General features: G+C 33.5%; 4 protein-coding genes and 1 long non-coding RNA gene across 14 annotated transcripts; 3 read left to right on the plus strand and 2 right to left on the minus strand.

The window, feature by feature from the left end:
- Positions 1-24: 24 nt before the first annotated feature.
- Positions 25-3577, plus strand: LOC106783862. 6 transcript variants are annotated; one of them, XM_014742782.1, is made up of 9 exons: positions 25-115; positions 215-402; positions 866-1021; positions 1157-1489; positions 1657-1830; positions 1915-2099; positions 2174-2339; positions 2449-2608; positions 2722-3577. In XM_014742782.1, the coding sequence occupies exons 2-9, from the start codon at positions 331-333 to the stop codon at positions 3135-3137; spliced, it is 1662 nt and encodes a 553-aa protein (XP_014598268.1). In that variant the 5' UTR covers positions 25-115; positions 215-330; the 3' UTR covers positions 3138-3577. The 6 variants fall into 6 exon arrangements, with proteins under 6 accessions (XP_014598268.1, XP_014598273.1, XP_014598271.1 ...); XM_014742787.1 differs by lacking the exon at positions 215-402 and having other exon boundaries at positions 28-115; XM_014742785.1 differs by lacking the exon at positions 215-402 and having other exon boundaries at positions 34-115; positions 823-1021.
- Positions 3201-8913, minus strand: LOC106783861 (G protein-coupled receptor kinase 1). The gene is made up of 15 exons (XM_014742781.1): positions 8210-8913; positions 7274-7350; positions 7117-7190; positions 6919-7020; positions 6735-6809; positions 6584-6645; positions 6474-6525; positions 6201-6392; positions 5788-6095; positions 5545-5719; positions 5095-5472; positions 4968-5025; positions 4731-4879; positions 4516-4608; positions 3201-4367 (listed from the first exon to the last, which is right to left on the minus strand). The coding sequence occupies exons 1-15, from the start codon at positions 8320-8322 to the stop codon at positions 4209-4211; spliced, it is 2067 nt and encodes a 688-aa protein (XP_014598267.1). The 5' UTR covers positions 8323-8913; the 3' UTR covers positions 3201-4208.
- Positions 8914-9004: 91 nt separating this feature from the next.
- On the minus strand, positions 9005-15878 carry LOC106783860. Of its 3 annotated transcripts, none has more exons than XM_014742779.1 (9): positions 15252-15878; positions 14448-14682; positions 14107-14337; positions 13930-14024; positions 13785-13854; positions 13524-13694; positions 12082-13458; positions 11755-11981; positions 9005-11622 (listed from the first exon to the last, which is right to left on the minus strand). In XM_014742779.1, exons 1-9 carry the CDS (start codon positions 15257-15259, stop codon positions 11448-11450), a joined length of 2589 nt encoding a protein of 862 aa, XP_014598265.1. In that variant the 5' UTR covers positions 15260-15878; the 3' UTR covers positions 9005-11447. The 3 variants fall into 3 exon arrangements, with proteins under 3 accessions (XP_014598265.1, XP_014598266.1, XP_014598264.1); XM_014742780.1 differs by lacking the exon at positions 15252-15878 and adding an exon at positions 14909-15085; XM_014742778.1 differs by lacking the exon at positions 15252-15878 and adding an exon at positions 14986-15081.
- On the plus strand, positions 13504-14902 carry LOC106783868. Its single transcript, XR_001381363.1, has 2 exons — positions 13504-13730; positions 14496-14902. It is a non-coding gene; the product is annotated as an uncharacterized LOC106783868 (long non-coding RNA).
- Positions 15879-15991: 113 nt separating the features above from the next.
- On the plus strand, positions 15992-19329 carry LOC106783865 (WD repeat and FYVE domain-containing protein 2). 3 transcript variants are annotated; one of them, XM_014742792.1, is made up of 8 exons: positions 15992-16291; positions 16632-16773; positions 16865-17070; positions 17176-17415; positions 17584-17722; positions 17808-18007; positions 18075-18221; positions 18665-19313. In XM_014742792.1, the coding sequence occupies exons 1-7, from the start codon at positions 16131-16133 to the stop codon at positions 18211-18213; spliced, it is 1227 nt and encodes a 408-aa protein (XP_014598278.1). In that variant the 5' UTR covers positions 15992-16130; the 3' UTR covers positions 18214-18221; positions 18665-19313. The 3 variants fall into 3 exon arrangements, with proteins under 3 accessions (XP_014598278.1, XP_014598279.1, XP_014598276.1); XM_014742793.1 differs by having other exon boundaries at positions 18075-18217; XM_014742790.1 differs by having other exon boundaries at positions 15993-16291; positions 18075-19329.
- Positions 19330-19555: the final 226 nt, after the last annotated feature.

The raw sequence follows: 19555 nt of genomic DNA on the forward strand, positions 1-19555 counted from the left end.
AGAAGCGTGCCTACTATTGATAGAAAGTATTATACTTATCCTATACTTAAATGCTATTTCAATGTAAATATGTACTTGACATTTCGAGGTTCATTAAGCTTCGATCGTATAACACGTAAGTACACACAAAGTATACCTATTCCTGCATGGACTCGATCGACCCATCAAATTCACATAGCAACGTGGTACTAAGCAACGAATGATCTTTCCAAAGGTGGGGTGTTATTTGTACAACAATGATGTGCAAAGTACTCGTATGTCAGTGTGCATACGAGCACGCAGTTATTCGTTTTATGTTATTTCATCGGATAGGGTGATCGGTTAAAGAAAATGCCTGGAATCGCGAGTGCTACTGGCCTTATCTCTGCACGTGTTCGACCTATTTATAGAAATAAACCACAGGTATACTTCATTGAGGAAATATTTCGTTGCAATATTTTCTTAAATATTAAATGGATAAATTAATCTATATCTAATTATCATCATATAACGAGCCTCATTGGTTAATATAAGCAAATTCTGATTTCGATATATTTATTTTTTTCAACGCCTTAAAGACCGCAAAGTAGTATTCAGGACGTATGAGTAGATTGTCAAGGAGAGAAAATCTTGAAAAGATGACCGACCCATCGTTCTTCTTTTATAACGTCAAACTATTCTGCTACTATATTCTCCAACGAAATGAATTCCTTCCAACGATCCACTCCACCTTACCCGAATTGAACGACTAATCGGAAAGATTCATATTTTTATCGATTATTTCAAAATAATGCCACCTAATTTCATTTTTTTGTAATACTTATATAGATATACTACTTATAGATGAAAGGATCGATATAATCATGAGAATAATCTTCGCACGCAGCATGTGGAACTTTCAGCATTTACAAAGCCGGCACCCTTCGCCCTTCGACCTTACGCTGGCCTTTTTAATCCCTATTCTTATGGTTGCTCCGTCTTGTGTAATCATCCTGTAGATAATGAAGCCAAAGAGGTGGTGCGTCGTGCGAAGGATACATGGGTAAATGAAATGAATTTTACGATATTCTTATAATCGCTAGTGACGTAGTTATCGTATAATTATTATTTTCTATTTACAACAAATTACAATGGTCATACAATGACCATGTTCTTTTCTTATTTCATTCTGTTGTAGGCGAGCGAAGGTAAAGCCTTATTATTACCAGAAGAAATGGAAATGATTCGCGCTAGATTATTAGCTGCCGGGAGAGGAGGTATTACCATGAATTCTGCAAATCTAGATGACAAAGAAATGAACATCGATACTTTAACTGTTCCGGAAGAGCTATTCCGGAAATATACTGAAACCGATTCTCGACCTCCCACACCGGCACCTACTCTCGTTAGCGTTCAAGCAGCAGCAGTGTCGTGTCGTCCACTTCAAAACGCTCCTCCACCAATTATATACAATCCACGAGAACGCACTACTTTGGTTTTAGATCTAAGAACCAACTCGCAGCCTCACCTGGTTCGTCAAACTATCTTGCTCTTATCGGGTTCATGTTGAACTACTTATTGCACGATAACCAATCGCACAGGGAATTAATTATTTACTTTACTGTATCTTGTCAAACTCAATGATCCACAAAAGATTAACGATGGTTAGCAAAATTGCTGCATTTTGTTTTCTTTTAGAGCAACGATACTCTCACTTGGCATGCACTGACTCTAGAAGTTTTACCAATTTCTAGAAGAAATCAGATCGTCAACAATAAACCATTATCTCGACGTCGATTTATAGCTTCGACAACGCGTCTGCAGCCACCATTTGCTCTTTCATCTTCCTTAAATGTTAAAACTTGTGAAACGGTAAAGCAATATATATACAATTATTTATAATTTGTTTTTGATTTAGTAATCCATATTTCGTTCATAAACATTTGTCTTTTCAAGATTGTAGATAACAATGTTAACGACAACAGCGATGAACCTACGGTCGTACGAAGGCGAGGAAAAAAATTACGTAAAAGGAAATGCAGAAGAGATTCGATTTATGGACAACAAACGGAAGTTCGTGATCCATTTGAACCACTTGAGACGCAAATCTCGCAAACTAGTAATGAGTCCAGACGAGCTTCGTTAGTTGGCATAGAAATCTTGTTAAATATGTTATATACTTATGTTAAGAATTAAATGAAACTATCCTCCACAGAATTCATCCGCTTACTGGTGGTTCTTGTACGGTGATATCTTCGGAAAAAGTATTGGTATCCTTGACAGAACAAACGATGCATTTCAGTTTTATACCGGCAGAAATTCTGAAACATTTGTGTAGAGAATTAAATCGCGACAAAATCGAAGCGGAATTTTCAATGAAGGTAAATTATTATTTAAAAAATACAAGAAAGAAAGAGAGAGAGAAAAGATTAGAAAGAAAACTTGGAAATCAAAATATGACCGAATAATATTTACGAAAAAACATATCAGAGAAAAATTGCGTTCGAAGAAGCTCTAAGAGTGAATGGTGAGACTCACTTTGCTTTGTGTGGAACGCGCCAAACTTCTGTACCACCGATGCAAAACATTCCACGTGTATTTTCACGACAAACTGCTCGTTTTGAGATATTGGATAGCCAAAGTTTGTACGGTATGTTTGCGCATAACTATTTCTTTCTCTGTTTTATTAAAATATAAAAAGCATGATATTAATAAAATAATAAATAATTATTTTTTACATACGATATAAGACACTTTTTGTAGGAATCACCGCACTGGATTATTTGAGCAGGCACGTCTTTGTGAGTTCTGGAAGAAAATTAATATACAGTCGAGCTTTCGTCAAATTCCACGAAGAAAACTTACAAGGCAGTCGGTATATTTCTTCAAACGATATTCAAGAAGCTCTTGAAGATGCAATTGGGATTGTACTGAGCAATGAACAACAAAAAGCACGCTTTAACAACTTCTTAGGAGATATTTTTGAACCGTTAAACTTTCGAACCTGGTGTGGTGTGTGCGCGGCAACAGAGAGATTGATGTGTCCTCTTCCATCCAAACAAATCGATCCTCCCACGTGGTTAGAAAGGCTGGACTTTGAAATGCTCGAAAGACGAATAGATTCGATCAACGTAGACTCTCAGTTGGCTCTTCTACTGAGAGAAATTCGAAACCGATAATACTAGTCGATATTGGAAAAAAGAAAATAAAAAAAATAAAATGAAGATAAATTATAAAGCTCATTGTTACGTTCGTCGGCATCTTTTATTGCTAGGATAGATGCACGTATTTACATCCACCCAAGCGTACACAGTTACAACAATATACGATTTCTCTTTTACTCATTTTCTTTCTTTCTTTTGTTCATTCTGGCATTACAATCGCACATCACACATACATACCACACATACACCTACATACATACATACTCGTTCTGCTTTTCTTTTTCTTTCTTAGTACAATAACATAATAAATAATAAATCGTTTTTCTTGTGTTTCTTTTTTTGTTATCCTTAGAGATAATACAAAACCGTCCTGCATTGTGTAAATAAATTAAGTAAATGAACAATACAACGCGGAGGAGTACTTAGAATACGATTTTTGTGGTGTAATAATGATATAACATATTATCAAGTTCATTTCGTGATTGTTTTCCTTATCGCGTGAACTTTTTCTATATGTCTCCTCCCTTCATCATCCCACAATCTTCGTATGCTATTGCGTGTGTCGATGATTTCGGTCGCTAGTTAGCTACGTCACGTTGCACATAGAGCTAACGTACAAATATAATGACGTGCACTATGCATCCGAACAAATAAACTAGAACGCCCAAGTCTAGGTATGGACTCACTCTCGACCCTTGTATGTTATTAAACGACACTACTTTCTAGAGTCTCTATACAGTGCGATACTAACCGCCATACAAGGGAACTTCTTCTGTTGGGACGAACGATTTATATTGTCCGTATATGGTATATCGGGATTGAGATGAGGGCATAAGTTGGGGTCTAAGGAGGGGCTCAGGAGGGATTGGAAAGTGAGATGGGAAAGATGTCTCAGTTTTAAATTTCAGAAAATCCAACAATGAGCTCTTCTAACGTAACGTGCCCGTTCTAATTCTTCTTATTTTTGTTTTCTTTTTTTATCTTATTCTTCTTTGTCATTATCTCTTAGTATAAAAAAAGTCGCTGCTGCTGTCGCTGCGGGGCAGTGGGACTGGAGTATGTCGATGCACATATAGTAATAATGGGCTAGTTGCCGTTCGTTGATCGCTGCATTGCCGGGATCACGGCGTCACGTTCAGTCCCATAAATCTTGCCGGCTTTTCTTGCCATGTTACCGAGCATCTCCATCGAACATTTGTGTGCCGATCTTAGCGACAGTGCCCACTCTTTTAAACTTATCTCGTCCTATAACAAAAATATTGATTAATCCGTTTAAGGACTAAATTATGTCATATATCTCATATTCTTCCATTTATATATTGTAACTTTCTTAAATTATGTAGATGTATGCAGATAAACTTGAACATTTGATCGAATAAGTTAATTGACTTACAGGATTCGTAAGTACAATCTTGGCATCCTTCGTACGAACAACGATACATTGTTCTCCTTTAACATGCTGTAGGTCAGCTCCCACTTCTTCTATCTGAAAGTCCATACACTTGTTTAATTCGATATATTTACACGATATAAATAGACAAGTATAAAGATAAAAAAGTAGACATTTAACGAAACATAAATAAATACAATTTGAAATGAAATATCAACCTGATCTAAGAATACGAGTTCAGGTTTCGTAGCAGATTCTGGATGCAGCTCTAATCGATTCGGATATAATTTGGCATAGCGCGTTTGCCAAGCACTAGCGAAAGGACCTCCCAACTTTTTTATGTATCCATGTAAAATACAATCAGAGCCTGAAATAATAATTACAATATCATTTTAATTACAAATTTAAATAGAAAAAAAGTAACTGATAATGCAATGACATAAAGAAGTGTTCACCTTTTTCATCGTCAATATCAAATCGTAGCTTTTGTTTCGCTTTCTTCTTGTTTTCCACCTGCAAGCAATTTAATGAAATCATATGTGGAAGAAAAGGAAAAAGAAAAATTCTATTATAATGACATACCTTATCTGCTTCATTATTAATCGTCTCAAAAACTGTTTCGGCTACTTCAGCTTGCCATCTTTCAGAAATAACAAGAGGAAAATTTTTATATAGATCTTGATCTGCATCGGTTAATTTAATGCCTTTTGTGTCTTCCTCGTCGAAAGAACCAATGTCGAAAGCATCCGCAGCATTCACTTCCCCGCGGGGTGGTATTAAAGGTGGTGTATATTTTTGCAAGTAGACCTGCTGCCAATCTATCCCATTGAAAAATGGATGCGCCTTTAATTCATCTGCTCCTCCTCCACGACATCCAAGCCTGTTGTTGATGTCCCTTTGTAGTAAACCTTCTAAAAGCGATCGCAGTTCTCTCGAGAATGTTTCGGGTAATTCAACATTCTGAAATAACGATAAATACACATTATTTAAATTGAATAATTTTTAAAGTCAGAACGAAAGTGTAGATCTCACCATAGTGAGAGTCATTCGGTCGATCTCATGTTTGTCCTTAGTTTTATGTTGTCTGAAAGGACTGTGTCCTTTCAAAAGTTTATAGAGCATACATCCAAAAGAAAACCAGTCCGCACTGGAATCATAGGGTGTTCCTTTTGAAAGAACTTCTGGTGCCATGTATCCATGTGTACCTCTGAAAGATGATTGCTATTAATTATGTTTAAAAATGCTCGACTAAATAAAATATCCTTGCATACTTACACGCTTGCGTGTGGTTTCTTTTTTGAAAAGTCACATGCTAATCCTAAATCTGATATTCTTACGTGTCCGTGTTCGTCTAAGAGAATATTTGCTGGTTTTAAATCGCGATATACTATATATCTGCGGTGCATGTGCTCCAAACCGAGAATTACTTCGGCAGCATAGAATTTCATTTCCGGCTCGTTAAAGACACCATGTTGACTTAAATGATAATGTAAATCACCGCCATTCATTAAATCCAATATAAAACACAATTTATCTGGTGTGTGAAATGCGTATGTCATACATACTATAAATGGGCAATCCACCTAAAAGATATCAAAATTAAATCTAAAGGAAATAACACAATAATCAATGTTTTCAACTAGATCACAGTCGTCTTTTATTACATTGTTGCTTGTTGCAATTCTTACCCCAGTACTGACTAGAGAGAGCATTATCCTTTCGTTAAGTGCCAATGTTTCACCCTGTTTCATTTTAATACGCTTTTTATCGAGGCACTTCATAGCATACATTTTCCCAGTATCTGCTTTTCGACAACCATAAACTTCACCAAATCCGCCTCTTCCTATAATACGATGTACGCTAAAATCGTTCATTGTCAGCTGTAAAAATAGAAATTTGTTTGATCAAATTTATCGATATTAATTTACAAATAAACTCATACAGAAACACAACTATACTACCTGAATGTTTAATTCCAAATTTTTCCACTGACAAAAACGAGTGTATTTATCACTAAAAATGCACATCAATTAGATTAATTAAAATATCTTGTAAATCTATAGCCACTTACCTTTCCAAGAATTTCTTAAATGGTTCGCCACGTAAATGATTAAAAATTTCTTCTATATAGGGCTAGAACAATGATCATTTTAATTGTTATTAAATATAATTAATTTCGTGAACATTTAATGTAAGATATTTTCTTTTGAAACAATATATACCTCAAACAGATTAATGGGAACCTCATTTTTCATAAGATACTTGTGTACGTGAGCAACAGCATCCGTTGAGTATTCCTGTAAAAGAAACGTAACGAGCAAGTATGTACAATTAATATGCGCGCAATTAATATACAATGAATATTTTTCAAATATAATAGTTAGTATTTATTGGAAATATACTTACGTGCGCGTGCGCAAGCAATTCTTTCATGATAAAATTATCATAGATTTCTCTAGCGGTTTTTCTCCTTTCTTCCGGGCATTCAAGCTTTTCATAACCTTTAATCTAAAATGTATAAATACCAAAATTCATCTAAAGTTGAATAAAAAGATAGGATAAAACGCAATCAGATTTAATTAATGTCTGTAGAGCAATCCAAACCTCTTCATAAAACCTGAGTTGTGGAATTGGTTCCTCCGCTACAGTCTCGCAGAAGTCTTTGAATAAAAGATAACCTGAGAGAAGAACATTTTATATATAAATACATATCTTTTTATATACCCAAAAAGGTAAAAAATGGAATAATAATAATATGCACCTAACATTTGATTGAATATTTTGTCAAAATTCACTTCATTCTTCTTCTCGAGATATTTATGCATTACACTTCTGACGCTGAAACAAACAATACAGTTTTTAAATTATTATTATTATATTATTTTCATTAATAATATATAATTAATATATACTTAAAAAAGAATATAAGTTTTTTAAATAATAATATAATTTATTAAGCTTGCTAATCCTTATATTTTATTTCATACTTTGTTATACTTGGATTGATAAGGGAAAAAATGAAATAATAAAATGAAAAAATAATGCTTTTACACGAACAAATAAAAATCACGAGATCAAGTATATATTTTCTGAATAAACATTTCAAATAGGCGAGGAATAAAATAGAAAATTAAAGATATATGCAAATGGCAAAAACAGGATGCAAGAAATTATATTCTTGAAGTTTTAACTATCGACGTATGTACGTATATTGAACAACGTAAATGGAAAGATCTTTTTTTAATGTATTCCTCTCATCACGATGTATCCATGGGTATATACCTTAGCTATGTATTGTTGGTTCCTATATTCGTCTATTTAACCTGAATCAGTGAGTCTGCGAGCAAGAGGGTGGTGAGTGGGTGGATGAGTGAGTGAGTGAGTGAGTGAGCGAGTAAGCAAGCATGGAGAAAGAAAGAAATAGACGAGGAACGAGAGAGAGAGAGAGAGAGAGAAATTGATATACATATATATGTAATATATGAAGAAAGAAAGAGAGAGAGAGAGAGAGAGAGAGAGAGAGAGAGAGGAGGAGAGAGATAACAAGAGTAGGTGAATGAGCGACTGAGTAAGAGGAGAGGGAATAAAGGAATAAGGGGAGGAGGGGTAAAGGAAGATGGTTAGAGCTACAAGGAAGAGATAAGAGAGAAATAATCGTGCAAAGGAAGAAAAAACGAAATTGGGTCGAAGGGAATACCTAGGATCGGGCAGAACGATCTTCTTGCTAGCGCGGGCAGCCGGCGTACACTTGCTCTTTTCCATAGCCATCAGATAGCTGACGTCTGCCAGCACCGCCTCTAGATCCGCCATTTTTCCCCGATGATAGTTTCTAGTCGCAAAGAGGAAACAGTTAGTACTCCGACGGTTACCCGCTCGGAGCGAGCACGCACGAGGTGTCCTCCAGCGCCGTCTCCTCCTCTTTTTCCTCCACCACAACGACGATTACAACCACGGCCACGACCACGACCACAACCACGACCACAACCACGACGACAACGACCACCACCACCACCACCTCACCACGACCACCACCACTACACCAACACCACCTCCACCACCACCGCCGCCTGCCTTTTCTCCTTTCGCACGCAGCTCGTGCTACGTCGATTCGCACTTTCAGGATGTGGGGTAAACGTGTGTGGTTCGTCTCTTCCCTTAAAGTTGCATATTTTTAGCACCACGCCAAAGATGACATTGACGATAACGTATAGATGAATGTGACTATAAACATGGACCAGGATAAAAACGATCCTGATATCGACGACATTACGATGGACGGATACTCGATCTTTGCTTTTTTCCTTTCTACTGGAGACAAAACTCGATGAACGATGTAGAAATGGGACGAACGGTAAACGCAGAGGTTACGTCCGACTGTTGGTAAGCAGCAGGGGCCGGCGGGCAGGGGGATATAAAGAAAGAGAAGAGCGGAGAAGGAAAGCGAAGACGAATTTCCTGAGAGAAAGAAAACGAGTCTATAGATCTTTTTCCCTCTTTTTTTCTTTTTCTCTCTTTCTCTTTCCCTCTTTCCCTTTCCTTCTCTAAATCTCGCCTAATATATTTAGCAGAAAATGCTAACAAGCGCCCTCACTGTTTTCTGGGTGGTAAGAAGGAACATGAGATTTATTATAGGACACGATAATTCTTCTTGTAGCGATATATGCGGTGGTACTACGCGAGTTTTTTAACGTCAAAACTCGCTTTCGATCATACTTATCGCGTGTGACAAGTCTTTCTCAAGAAATGAAGATTAGAAATTACGCACTTATATGTCTATTCGCTATATATGTTCGCTCGCGAAAAATCCAGCGACGCTCGTAAGTATTTTGACAGAGCATTCGTTTCTCATTACTGACTGACAGGCGGCGAGATCGCGGTTTTCTTTGCCTTTGCGCATTAATACGCTGCTCGTTGATTGGCTGCTTCGAGATTAGTTTTTCTAAGCGACCGCAACGCCTTTTTCTGACGTAACATCTCTCATTAATCCCGCCAAATTTTGAATCGCCTTTCGCGCGAAATGAAGCTATCAAATAGACCTCTTTGAGACTATTTCTTGACCATTGTTTTTCAATTACTTGACTAAATTAGAACATAAATGAATAAATAATTATAAATGTCTGGTTATCCATGATATAATGCAGATTATTTGGCAAGCAGGATTATATTTCATTTTATAAAAAGTCATTCAAAGGACTAGACTATGCGACGGTTAAAATTACAAAAAGCATGTTTTAAGTACTATCGGTAAATGATCACAACTTAATTCAGAATATCTACAATTGAGTTTTTTCAAGTACGATACAATTAGTTTCCTATCATCAAAATCTACGACTAATTAAGATTTGTTAGTGTAATTATCGGTGCTACGTACAATGTATCTCTAATAAAAGAGCGAACCTTCTTATACATCCATGTTTATACATATATAATAGACATTAATTGGAATAAAAGAACTAAACATATGTATAAATAACATAAGTACATTGTTATACAAGATTTTGTATGTTATTATCGTTATTATAATCTATTACATAAATTATAAAAAATATGTTACACGAATCAACCATCAGGTTCAACTTAACCACATGTAAATAATAAAATAATATATTTTGTATGTTCTAAAATAACATAACGATCCAACGATGAGAATATTACTGTAAAGTAATATGCTGAGAAGTAATAGCACGCAAGAATAAGTCATGATATCATTCTTATTATATGTTCCTATATTAACCTTCATTTAATATCTTGAATTCTTGAATATTTTGTATACATCAGTTTTAAAATCTACATATATTGCAGTTATGAGTACAAATGAATGATATTAGATGTAATTCTGGAGTGATATTATTTGACTACTTAAAGAATAAATACCTCCTATGATTGTTTGTTATGTATACATATAGAATGTACGCATACATACTGAAATAACTTGTAACTTGAAATAACTTGTAAAAGTGAATTAAACTCATTGTCAGTTTTCAAAATGGTATTACAAGTTCTATTAACATATTATATTAGTTATCGTTGTTTATGTAAGCATTACTTATTTCAGTTTGACAGATAAAAGCTTAAGAAAGTAGCTGATAGACTCATAAATGATTTTTTTTGTAGAAACTGAGATATAAGGACACTTTTATATTTACTTCTCTTTTTCGTTACATTTTCGACAAACTCTCTTTCATAGTTATATTATTGAATGTGTTAACAATTATGGGTATAAATCACATTATTTATATGTATCAAAATATAGTATCTGTTATGCTTGAGAAAATAATGTTTCGTAGCAGTTCAATTATCAAATACTGCTGGTGAATGATATCAAACTTTTATCTCAGTAAGAAAATGACATTATCCAAACAGTATCAAATTGTGAGAACAAATATTATGCTTAAGGATAATGTTAATTAGTTAAGGTTTTCATTTTTCTTAAAAAAAAAAAAAGAAAATAAAATCACTTAAATATACAAATAAGATTAAGATACCATAGTCATAAAAATAAGAATCGTATGCTAAGTGGTCAAAATTAAAGCTTAAAGAATACTTTGAATTATAAAAATTCGATTTAAAAAATATCTACTTAAAGTTTATGTATGTCCGAAAATATTTTTCATCATTTTTATCAATTAAAAATATTTAAGTACTTTTTCTAAGCAAGATATATTACTGTTAATTGGTTATTCGGCTTTTTTTTCTTTCATTTTCTTTTTTCCCACAAAATATTATATCATGGCCTGTACATAATTATGAATATGCAACGATAATATTATTATAGATCAGATCACTCGTTAGATTTCCATATGAATAAGCTAGGTTTCGGATATGTTAATAACTCGACAGATGAATTTACTCACAATGTCTAATAAAATCAATTTAGAGAGTTCTATTTAATGTCAATAAATAGATAATCATTAATTTACTAAAAAAACGAAAGTTTAAAGTAATACGATTCCATGGTCTCTTTCAAGTCTACGTTTGGCTTTCAAAGATATAGTTCCCATTAGATCTGCCGGCGTTGGAAGGCCTCCTGATATATTTGGAGCTACCGCTTGTTGATAAAACACCTCTATCTGTCCACATTGATTACCATAAACGACGGCATCTTCGGTCCTATGTAATGCGTAGTAAAACATTTACTCAATATATCACAATGCTGTTTCTGTCTTCTTTCCGCTTTCTCATATACTTTTTTTAACAATAAAAAGAAGCTACAAAATGAATAGAAAAATGATTTAAACTCACCGAACGATAACATCGGTAAGGTTACTGGCTTGTCTGAATCTATCGTGAAGACACGATACCATGTCCAATTCTGTGACACCCCAAAGTCCAGAACGATTAATCGTATCCCATTCTGCATCGACGCTTAAAATACTATATAATTCTTTATTTTCGTTTGACGGAAGTGGATCTAAACATTGTTGTAATTGAAGTTCGAGTCCGCCAAGTGTTTTTATACAAGTCTGCCACTGTAATGAAAATAATGAAATATGAAAAAACATCAAATAAAAAGATTAATATAATTAATAAATAAACGGAGATGAATTGAAGAATATAGAAGTCACTCACAAGAGAATGTATCAAGTCTGGATTGTTAGCAGTTCCATTTTCCATTAATAAAACCAATACCATATTTTGATGTCCACAAAGGAACAATTCTATTTGTACTATATTACTTTCATCTTTAGTAGCACCGACGCATTCACTTTCATCAGATTTACTTTCATTCTCTTTATCCGTTTCCTTACTTACCGCTTCTAATTTCTGTTTCACTAACTGATTTGTTGTAGAAGAAAATCCAAATATATCACGAAATTCGCTAGGTGTTGTTTCTTTGCTGCAAAAACCACTGGTACGCTCATCGGCAAGTAAGGTCAATTTAGACATAAGAGGTGTTAATTGCAATCCTTCTAATTTTCTTTTTTGCAAAAAATTGTATTCGTTATTACATTCGGATTCTGATTTACATTTATCATCATTATCCAAAATATTTAGCGGTTTCAAAGGTAAACTCATACCTTTTCTATTAGATTCTTGTTTACTTTTGTTATCAACTTTTGCATCACAAGGTGCAGCAATTTCATCTTTCTTTAGATCTCTGCTAGCATTTTCATTGTATGCCTTAGATACTTTATTCGATGATTCTAATGAATCGGGTAAACAAAGAAAACGATTGTCTATGTAATCATTTATTGTGGCGCTATCATCTTGAAGTTCCTCATAATGTGAAGCTATGTATTGTTCGTATAATGCTTGCGAAACAGGTAATCCGTCAGAACGAAATACTGGATAACACGGATCAGTTATCGTATGGAAAGTGTTTTTTTCTGGCAATAATTTACTAGTTAACATATCCATGTCGCAATTAACATGCAAATTTTTATTTAAATTTGGTAATCCTAATGTATATGTTCTAAGTGGAATGTCAGACGAAATCTTATCCAAAGAAATTTCTAGATCGGATGTGCTTAAACTTTTTTTTATTGGGTCTTTGCTTCTCCATGATTTTCTTCTGGCAGAAGGATTTTTTAGTTTGTTTAAATGTTTACAACGAAGCGCTTCTTTGACCACATCTGGAATGTCATCCATATTTTCTTTTATTTCTTTCAATTCTTTTTCTTGTTTTTCTTTCGAAATATCAGCACTATCGTTCATACTGCATATTAGAACAGCTGATCCGTGTAGCACTCTATTTACATCTTTCAGAGGCGTAGAACATACGCTTGGTGTTTGTGGATTCGTATATTCATTAGATTCTATTTTATACTCTTGCTTACACTTCACCGGTGAACTATATACAGTGATAGGAAGAGAAGAAATATTGGTCGTACCATTATTGCAGTGCATTGGTTCTAACTCTCCTTCTTCAGGTACCGTAAAAATTCGTGACATGTCGCGTTTTGTTCCAGACATATGTGGTTCTTTCATACTGTTCTTACGCATGCTCTACAAATATATATGCACATATAAAAATATATTAATAGAATATAGATATTTAAACCTAACCATACCTTTTTCTGAGAAGACAATTTCTGTGCCATAGAATCCACATACGAATTTAAGTAACGTTCGTTATTTGCTTCCTGCACTAATTCAGTATATTGCTTTTCTTTTATATATACTCGTAGCAACTGAACTCCTACAGGCAAATGAAATTCTGTATCTACTCTCTCTGCAGGCGCCTGATGAAAAAATATTCAAGTTAGGACGATTCTAAGGTAAATATTCAAATGCATATACGTGTATAACTGCTTAAAATGATGATACTATACCTTTATTCTATATGGATCCATTATAACTATTTGCTTAGTTAAATCTGCGCTTAATTGTGTAGCAACTACCCTGGAATAAGAATATTAAGACTATTATTATTTCTCTCATTTCTATTAGAAAATAATATTTTATTCTTTTCTTTACTTGTTATTGTAAAATAGAGCACCACCCATTATTCCATTAGTCTCTTGGCAATATTGTAAAATTTGTATTGCTTCCAAAAATATATTACTGGCACTCTGTAAATTGAAAATATATATTTACATCAAATTTTGTAGACTATTATGAAAAACATTATTTATCATTTGAATTCGTATAAACCTTTGGAAGTTTAATAACAGGGATATTAGAAAATAAATTGGCACTGTATTGAAGAATTGGTAAATAAGTTTCAAACATTTGATATAGCTTCTCAGTAAATTTGTTTCTATCGTTGTTGAAAGATTCGGATATTTTTACGAGATCACAGTGAAAAAACGTCAATATTGATTCCAAAGTATTTGCTCTTCTTTCTAAAACCCAATCATGTATATTCCTGTCCGTTCCTACTGCCTGTAATCATAATTATGGATCGTTTAACTTGACAAATACTCGAGGAATATTTGAATCTAATGTTACAAATGTTGATGAAGTCAAGTTAAGATTAATTTGTTGTTACTTACCAATATATATTGGCCAAATTTTTTAAAGACAAATTTTCCACCTTGTAGGCAAACTGAATGTGGTGGAGAAAATGATGTTGCTAAGAATTGATTAATACCCATTAATTGGCCTGCTAAAGCGAGTCTTTGGGTAGGTGATACCCATGCCGGATGAAAGTACATAACTGCTTCTCCAGGATCATCTTCTTCTTTGCAACATCTTGATGTGTCAAAAACGAATACTATCATCATTTCCCTGCGAGTAGAGAATTATACGATATAACACAGAATAGTATAATTAAAATCATTAGAATGTATTTTACATGAAATGTTTAGAAAGATCGACAAGTTTTTTCTATTTGTTCATTTTTATATAGCATTACACTACGTGTAAGAAATATTTATACTTTAATCGCGCAATACATACAAATTAGAATCTAAATACATAAATACAAATAATAATTTGATTACACAAATATTACATGTATGCTATTTATTAGTAAAGCCATGACCAAGTTTCAGCTATCGTTACATCATTGTATCACACAGAACCACTCACACGAGTTTAAAGTCACCATTTTCTTTAACAAATATCAAAGATTTGAAGAGAGACATAATCAGAGAAAAATAATAACACACACACGCACATGGAGGAAATAAGAGAGAGAAAGAGAGAGAGAGAGAGAGAGAGAGAGAGAGAGAGAGAGAGAGAACCATTCATAACTACGACATGTCAAAAGCGAGGAAGACATTATCGTTGAATTAAAATTATCCGTGCGCTCTGCTATAATTAGATAATACTACGATTACATAATTCTCTCGTACTTTGCCATGGTGATTGTTTATGTTTCGTTCGGCCGATTTGATCGTAACTCTCTCTGCCAAACTAATATCCTACACTTCTTTTCACGTTTCTATTCGACTTTGGCGTTAATCTTTATTCGAATCTTGACCAAATTCGTCACGACTCAGGCTGATACGATTCATAGAAAATATTCACTTTGATAGGAATAAGTTACGTAAGTGAAAAAACCAGTCATGATAGTCACTACTTATTCTAACAATAAGTTGAAGTGAACTAAACAGAACAGGTTCTTTGCCGCCATGCCAAACGATTCTCTGGTTGGATCGTGGCAAATGATGGCAATTCTTCGCTAAACTAATCGCGTAGTTCACGTAGGTGTGAACAGGTGGAAGATAAGAATTTATTCTCGAATAAGAAAGAAAACATTGACGCAATTGATATCGAAGAATATCGAAGAATACATTCATTTCCATACTCTCGTATTAATATAATTAATGATTCTCTTAAAGAAACTGAAAGGGACAAGAAAGTCATTTACTAAACAACGAAGCGTTAGAAACGTTTCCGTTTGCATAGCGTTATTTCGTGTGCATTATTTCTCACATTTTTACTTTCTTATTGTTGGTAATAGTATCGAATTGAAAAATATTGAATATTTATATTTTCCCGCCTACGAAGAATAATACCAACAGGGTCGATTAAAGCGTAATTTACTTTACCGATCGATTCTTACTATCGTAGGAAAGTAATGTGATTTTCTATCGACAGAATCTCTGCTGTCGCGCACTTTCGAATTTGATCCTCTAACTTTCTGACGATTCATAAACTGTGAATAACGTCGAAGTCCGGCAACTGTCAAATGACATTCGCATTTATAAGGTTACTGCTTTGATTTTGAAATGGCAGCAGAAATAAAACCCACATCTGGAGGGAATAATGATAAGTTTAGTTCCAGTCGCAAGCCCGTACTTTTGTCTAAATTAGAAGGGTGTAACGATGATGTTAACGCGGCTATTATCATCCCACGGGAAGACGGGGTAATTAGCGTTTGCGATGACAGGTATGTGACGCTTTATACACTGATAACTTATCTGCCTCCCCCTATATTATAATACGTTTTATTTAATTACCTCTCATATTATTTCTTTTTCATCATTTTCTTCCCTATTTCTTATTTTCTCATTGTATGTTAATTATTTGGCATTATAGATTTCATTACTTATTCATTTGTCAATCTATTCAGTGACTAATTTTTTTCAATATTTTTTAACATTTTTTTAAATTCTGAAATATGCTTCATTATTTGTATGGATTATTTTCATATAATTTTGATCATCCTTAGACATTGGATATAAATATTGAAAGATTTTTTTATTAGATAAGGTATTTCTTTTTTACAGAACTGTCAGAGTATGGCTGAAACGAGACTCTGGGCAGTATTGGCCAAGTGTTTGCCAGTACATGCCTGTTGGTGCTACTTCTATGCATTATTCCGTAGAAACGCGCCAATTGTTTGTTGGACTTGAAAATGGAAGTATAAATGTATGCGATATATATATACCAAATGGATTTAGGGAAATGTCTTTTTAAGAAATAATATTTTAAAATATTATTTTAAAATTCATTATTTTAGGAATTTCTTTTGGAACAAGATTATAATCGTATGACTGGTATGCGCGAATATTTAGCTCATCAAGCAAGAGTTTCTGGAGTTATATACGCGGCTAATTGTGAATGGGTATTAAGCATAGGTCGTGATAAATTATTTCAATTACATTGTTCCAATACTGGAAGGAAATTAGGATCGTATCAAACGGATGCATGGTACACCGCTCTGCAGTATCCTTTTTATAAAGATTCTCTTTAGACGAAAAAGAGTACACAGTTTTTTTTTGTTTATTAAATATTTTGATTTATATATCAGCTTATATATAACTAATTCAGATTTGATGCGCAATCTAAACATGCTTTTGTGGGAGATTATTCTGGACAAATAGCAATGCTAAAATTGGATGCTAACGGTGTTACTTTCATTACCATGCTGAAAGCTCATACTGGAAGTATTCATACTTTAGCATGGGACTCTGAAAAGCAGCTTCTGTTTTCCGGGAGTTTTGATCAAAGTATTATAGTGTGGGATATCGGAGGACGTCAAGGCACAGCGTATGAACTTCAAGGCCATCAGTAAGCTAAAGTAACTCTAATACATAAGATAGGAGATTTTAGTAATTTGAAGCAGTTTTATCGTAACACATATTTATATGTTATATAATGTTATATAATTTATAAGATTTTATTTGTATTTTTTTTTCTTCTTTTTTTTTTTCTATAAATATGTCCAATATTTTTCAGCAACAAAGTAACAGCACTTTGTTATGCGAGCACAGAACGTATACTACTATCCGGAGGAGAAGATGCCGTAATTGTTTGTTGGGATATGGCTGCAAATAGGAGAGAAACTGCACCTTGGGTTGAGTCTGATACGTGTCAAGTACGTTCATATATTATTTAAGCTATGTGATTGATAAATTTATTATGCGATCATAGATTACATGTAGAATTTTGATTATATATAGGCTTGCGGTAGGCCATTTTTCTGGAATATTAAAGCAATGATGGATCAGCGTCAAATAGGACTAAGACAGCATCATTGTCGTCATTGCGGACGTGCTCTGTGCGCTCGTTGCACCTCTCAAAGGACACCGATCCCATCCATGGGATTTGAGTTTGAAGTTCGAGTGTGCGATCCATGCCATATTCAACTTAAAGCTGCCAAGTAGGTATTATCTAGTACAAAATTACCATCGCGATTAACTCTTATATATACATATTTCTTTGCACAGCCAAACATCTCTCGCATCGTTTCATGACGCGAAACATAGTATTATTGGAATGGATTTGGATGCTCCACGTCGAAGATTACTGACCATCGGTCAGGATCGCTTAATTAAAATATGGGATATTTCTGCGCTGCTTCAGTGAACTTGCAAGTATATATGCTTTTTCCAAACAAATCAAATTATATGACACGGAAAAACTGTTATCACTTTTAAACCATTTAAAAAATGTGCTATCCAGAGCGTATTTTTGTGATTATGTTATTATTTCTAATTACAAATTCAGATATACTTTGTGTAATGTTGAATTTTTTTGTAGAAATAACGAAGTAATATTGCAAACGTAATTACACAAAGTAGAATTGTAATTATAGTTTTTAAAAGTTCAAGTCATCGATACTTCTTTGCACCAAATACTCATGTATTCCTTGTATATTTATAAAACCAGCAGCATTAGATGTGAATATATTTTCTCATATACGGTAGACTCGATGCGATTAATTGGAACAAAAAAGAAGACTAAAGTTAAAAGCGATCTATCTATTTTTGGAATAATGATAAAGTTACTTTCAAGAAACAATACTTTAATATCTCAGGTATAAAATATGATGCCGAGGTATATGGGACAACCGAAATGGAGAAGAGAAGAGCGGGGGAGAGGCAGACAAATAGACAGAAAGTGAGACTATTAATATCAATCTTACGACTCTTCAATATTTTTCTAATTAAAATTTTCCAAGGTACATCCAGCAGTTTTTATATATAAACTATAATATGGCTATATCATACGTAGGTATTTTTTTATTGAATCAAGTTATTCTATACAGTTGCTGTTTAAATCTTTAGAAAAAATATGTAGTTTATTCATACTTATTCATGGTTTCTCGAGGCATATATGACACATACTATATGTATATGTGCGTAAAATAAAACACTTGTAGCACTGCACGATGTAACATTAACTTTATTATATTTTGTTGTTGATCGGTTTGAAAAATATATTACATATATTTTATGGAGATAAAGGATATGTATCCTTATATTATATACATTAATATTTTTTATCTTGCGTTTTATTTCGATTTTCATTGATTGCATAATAATGATTATTTTATATAGCTATAAATATGTTACGCGAATTTCATTATCGGTTCGATAAGGCTTTTCATTTAAAAATTCGAATTTTTGATATTTCATACGAATATTTGTATAATTATAAACTCATAATTATATAAATATATGCATATAACTTATCAGAGAGATGTAATGTTTGTAAAGTCACAAGACTTATGATAATTTCATATAATAATTTTAATAACTCCTAGTCATTCTGTATATTAATTTTATGAACTATGGCTGTTATGTTAATTACTATTATGTTATTCTTATATACATATATTCTTATATATATTCTTATATATATACATAAGCAAAATATGTTTTAAAATAAATTATGCAGAGTCTTTACCTTTAATGTTTGTTTAAAT

This window comes from Polistes canadensis, unplaced genomic scaffold (assembly GCF_001313835.1).
Source record: "Polistes canadensis isolate GaletaPanama2010 unplaced genomic scaffold, ASM131383v1 scaffold_27, whole genome shotgun sequence".
NCBI lineage: Eukaryota > Metazoa > Arthropoda > Insecta > Hymenoptera > Vespidae > Polistes > Polistes canadensis.

Bases quoted from the DNA above. Each gene is read 5' to 3' on its own strand.
- LOC106783862 (XM_014742782.1), top strand. From the start codon at position 331: ATGCCTGGAATCGCGAGTGCTACTGGCCTTATCTCTGCACGTGTTCGA. The intron at 2,340-2,448 runs GTAAATTATTAT...AAAACATATCAG, and splicing joins AAGCGGAATTTTCAATGAAG to AGAAAAATTGCGTTCGAAGA. The intron at 2,609-2,721 runs GTATGTTTGCGC...CACTTTTTGTAG, and splicing joins GGATAGCCAAAGTTTGTACG to GAATCACCGCACTGGATTAT.
- LOC106783861 (XM_014742781.1), bottom strand. From the start codon at position 8,322: ATGGCGGATCTAGAGGCGGTGCTGGCAGACGTCAGCTATCTGATGGCT. The intron at 6,096-6,200 runs GTAAGAATTGCA...GATATCTTTTAG, and splicing joins TCTCTCTAGTCAGTACTGGG to GTGGATTGCCCATTTATAGT. The intron at 5,473-5,544 runs GTGAGATCTACA...TCGTTATTTCAG, and splicing joins ACCGAATGACTCTCACTATG to AATGTTGAATTACCCGAAAC.
- LOC106783860 (XM_014742778.1), bottom strand. From the start codon at position 15,041: ATGTCTCTCTTCAAATCTTTGATATTTGTTAAAGAAAATGGTGACTTT. The intron at 14,025-14,106 runs GTTTATACGAAT...TTCAATTTACAG, and splicing joins CTGTTATTAAACTTCCAAAG to AGTGCCAGTAATATATTTTT. The intron at 11,623-11,754 runs GTGAGTTTAAAT...CGCATTACATAG, and splicing joins CTTACCGATGTTATCGTTCG to GACCGAAGATGCCGTCGTTT.
- LOC106783865 (XM_014742792.1), top strand. From the start codon at position 16,131: ATGGCAGCAGAAATAAAACCCACATCTGGAGGGAATAATGATAAGTTT. The intron at 16,292-16,631 runs GTATGTGACGCT...TCTTTTTTACAG, and splicing joins ATTAGCGTTTGCGATGACAG to AACTGTCAGAGTATGGCTGA. The intron at 17,071-17,175 runs GTATCCTTTTTA...TAACTAATTCAG, and splicing joins GCATGGTACACCGCTCTGCA to ATTTGATGCGCAATCTAAAC.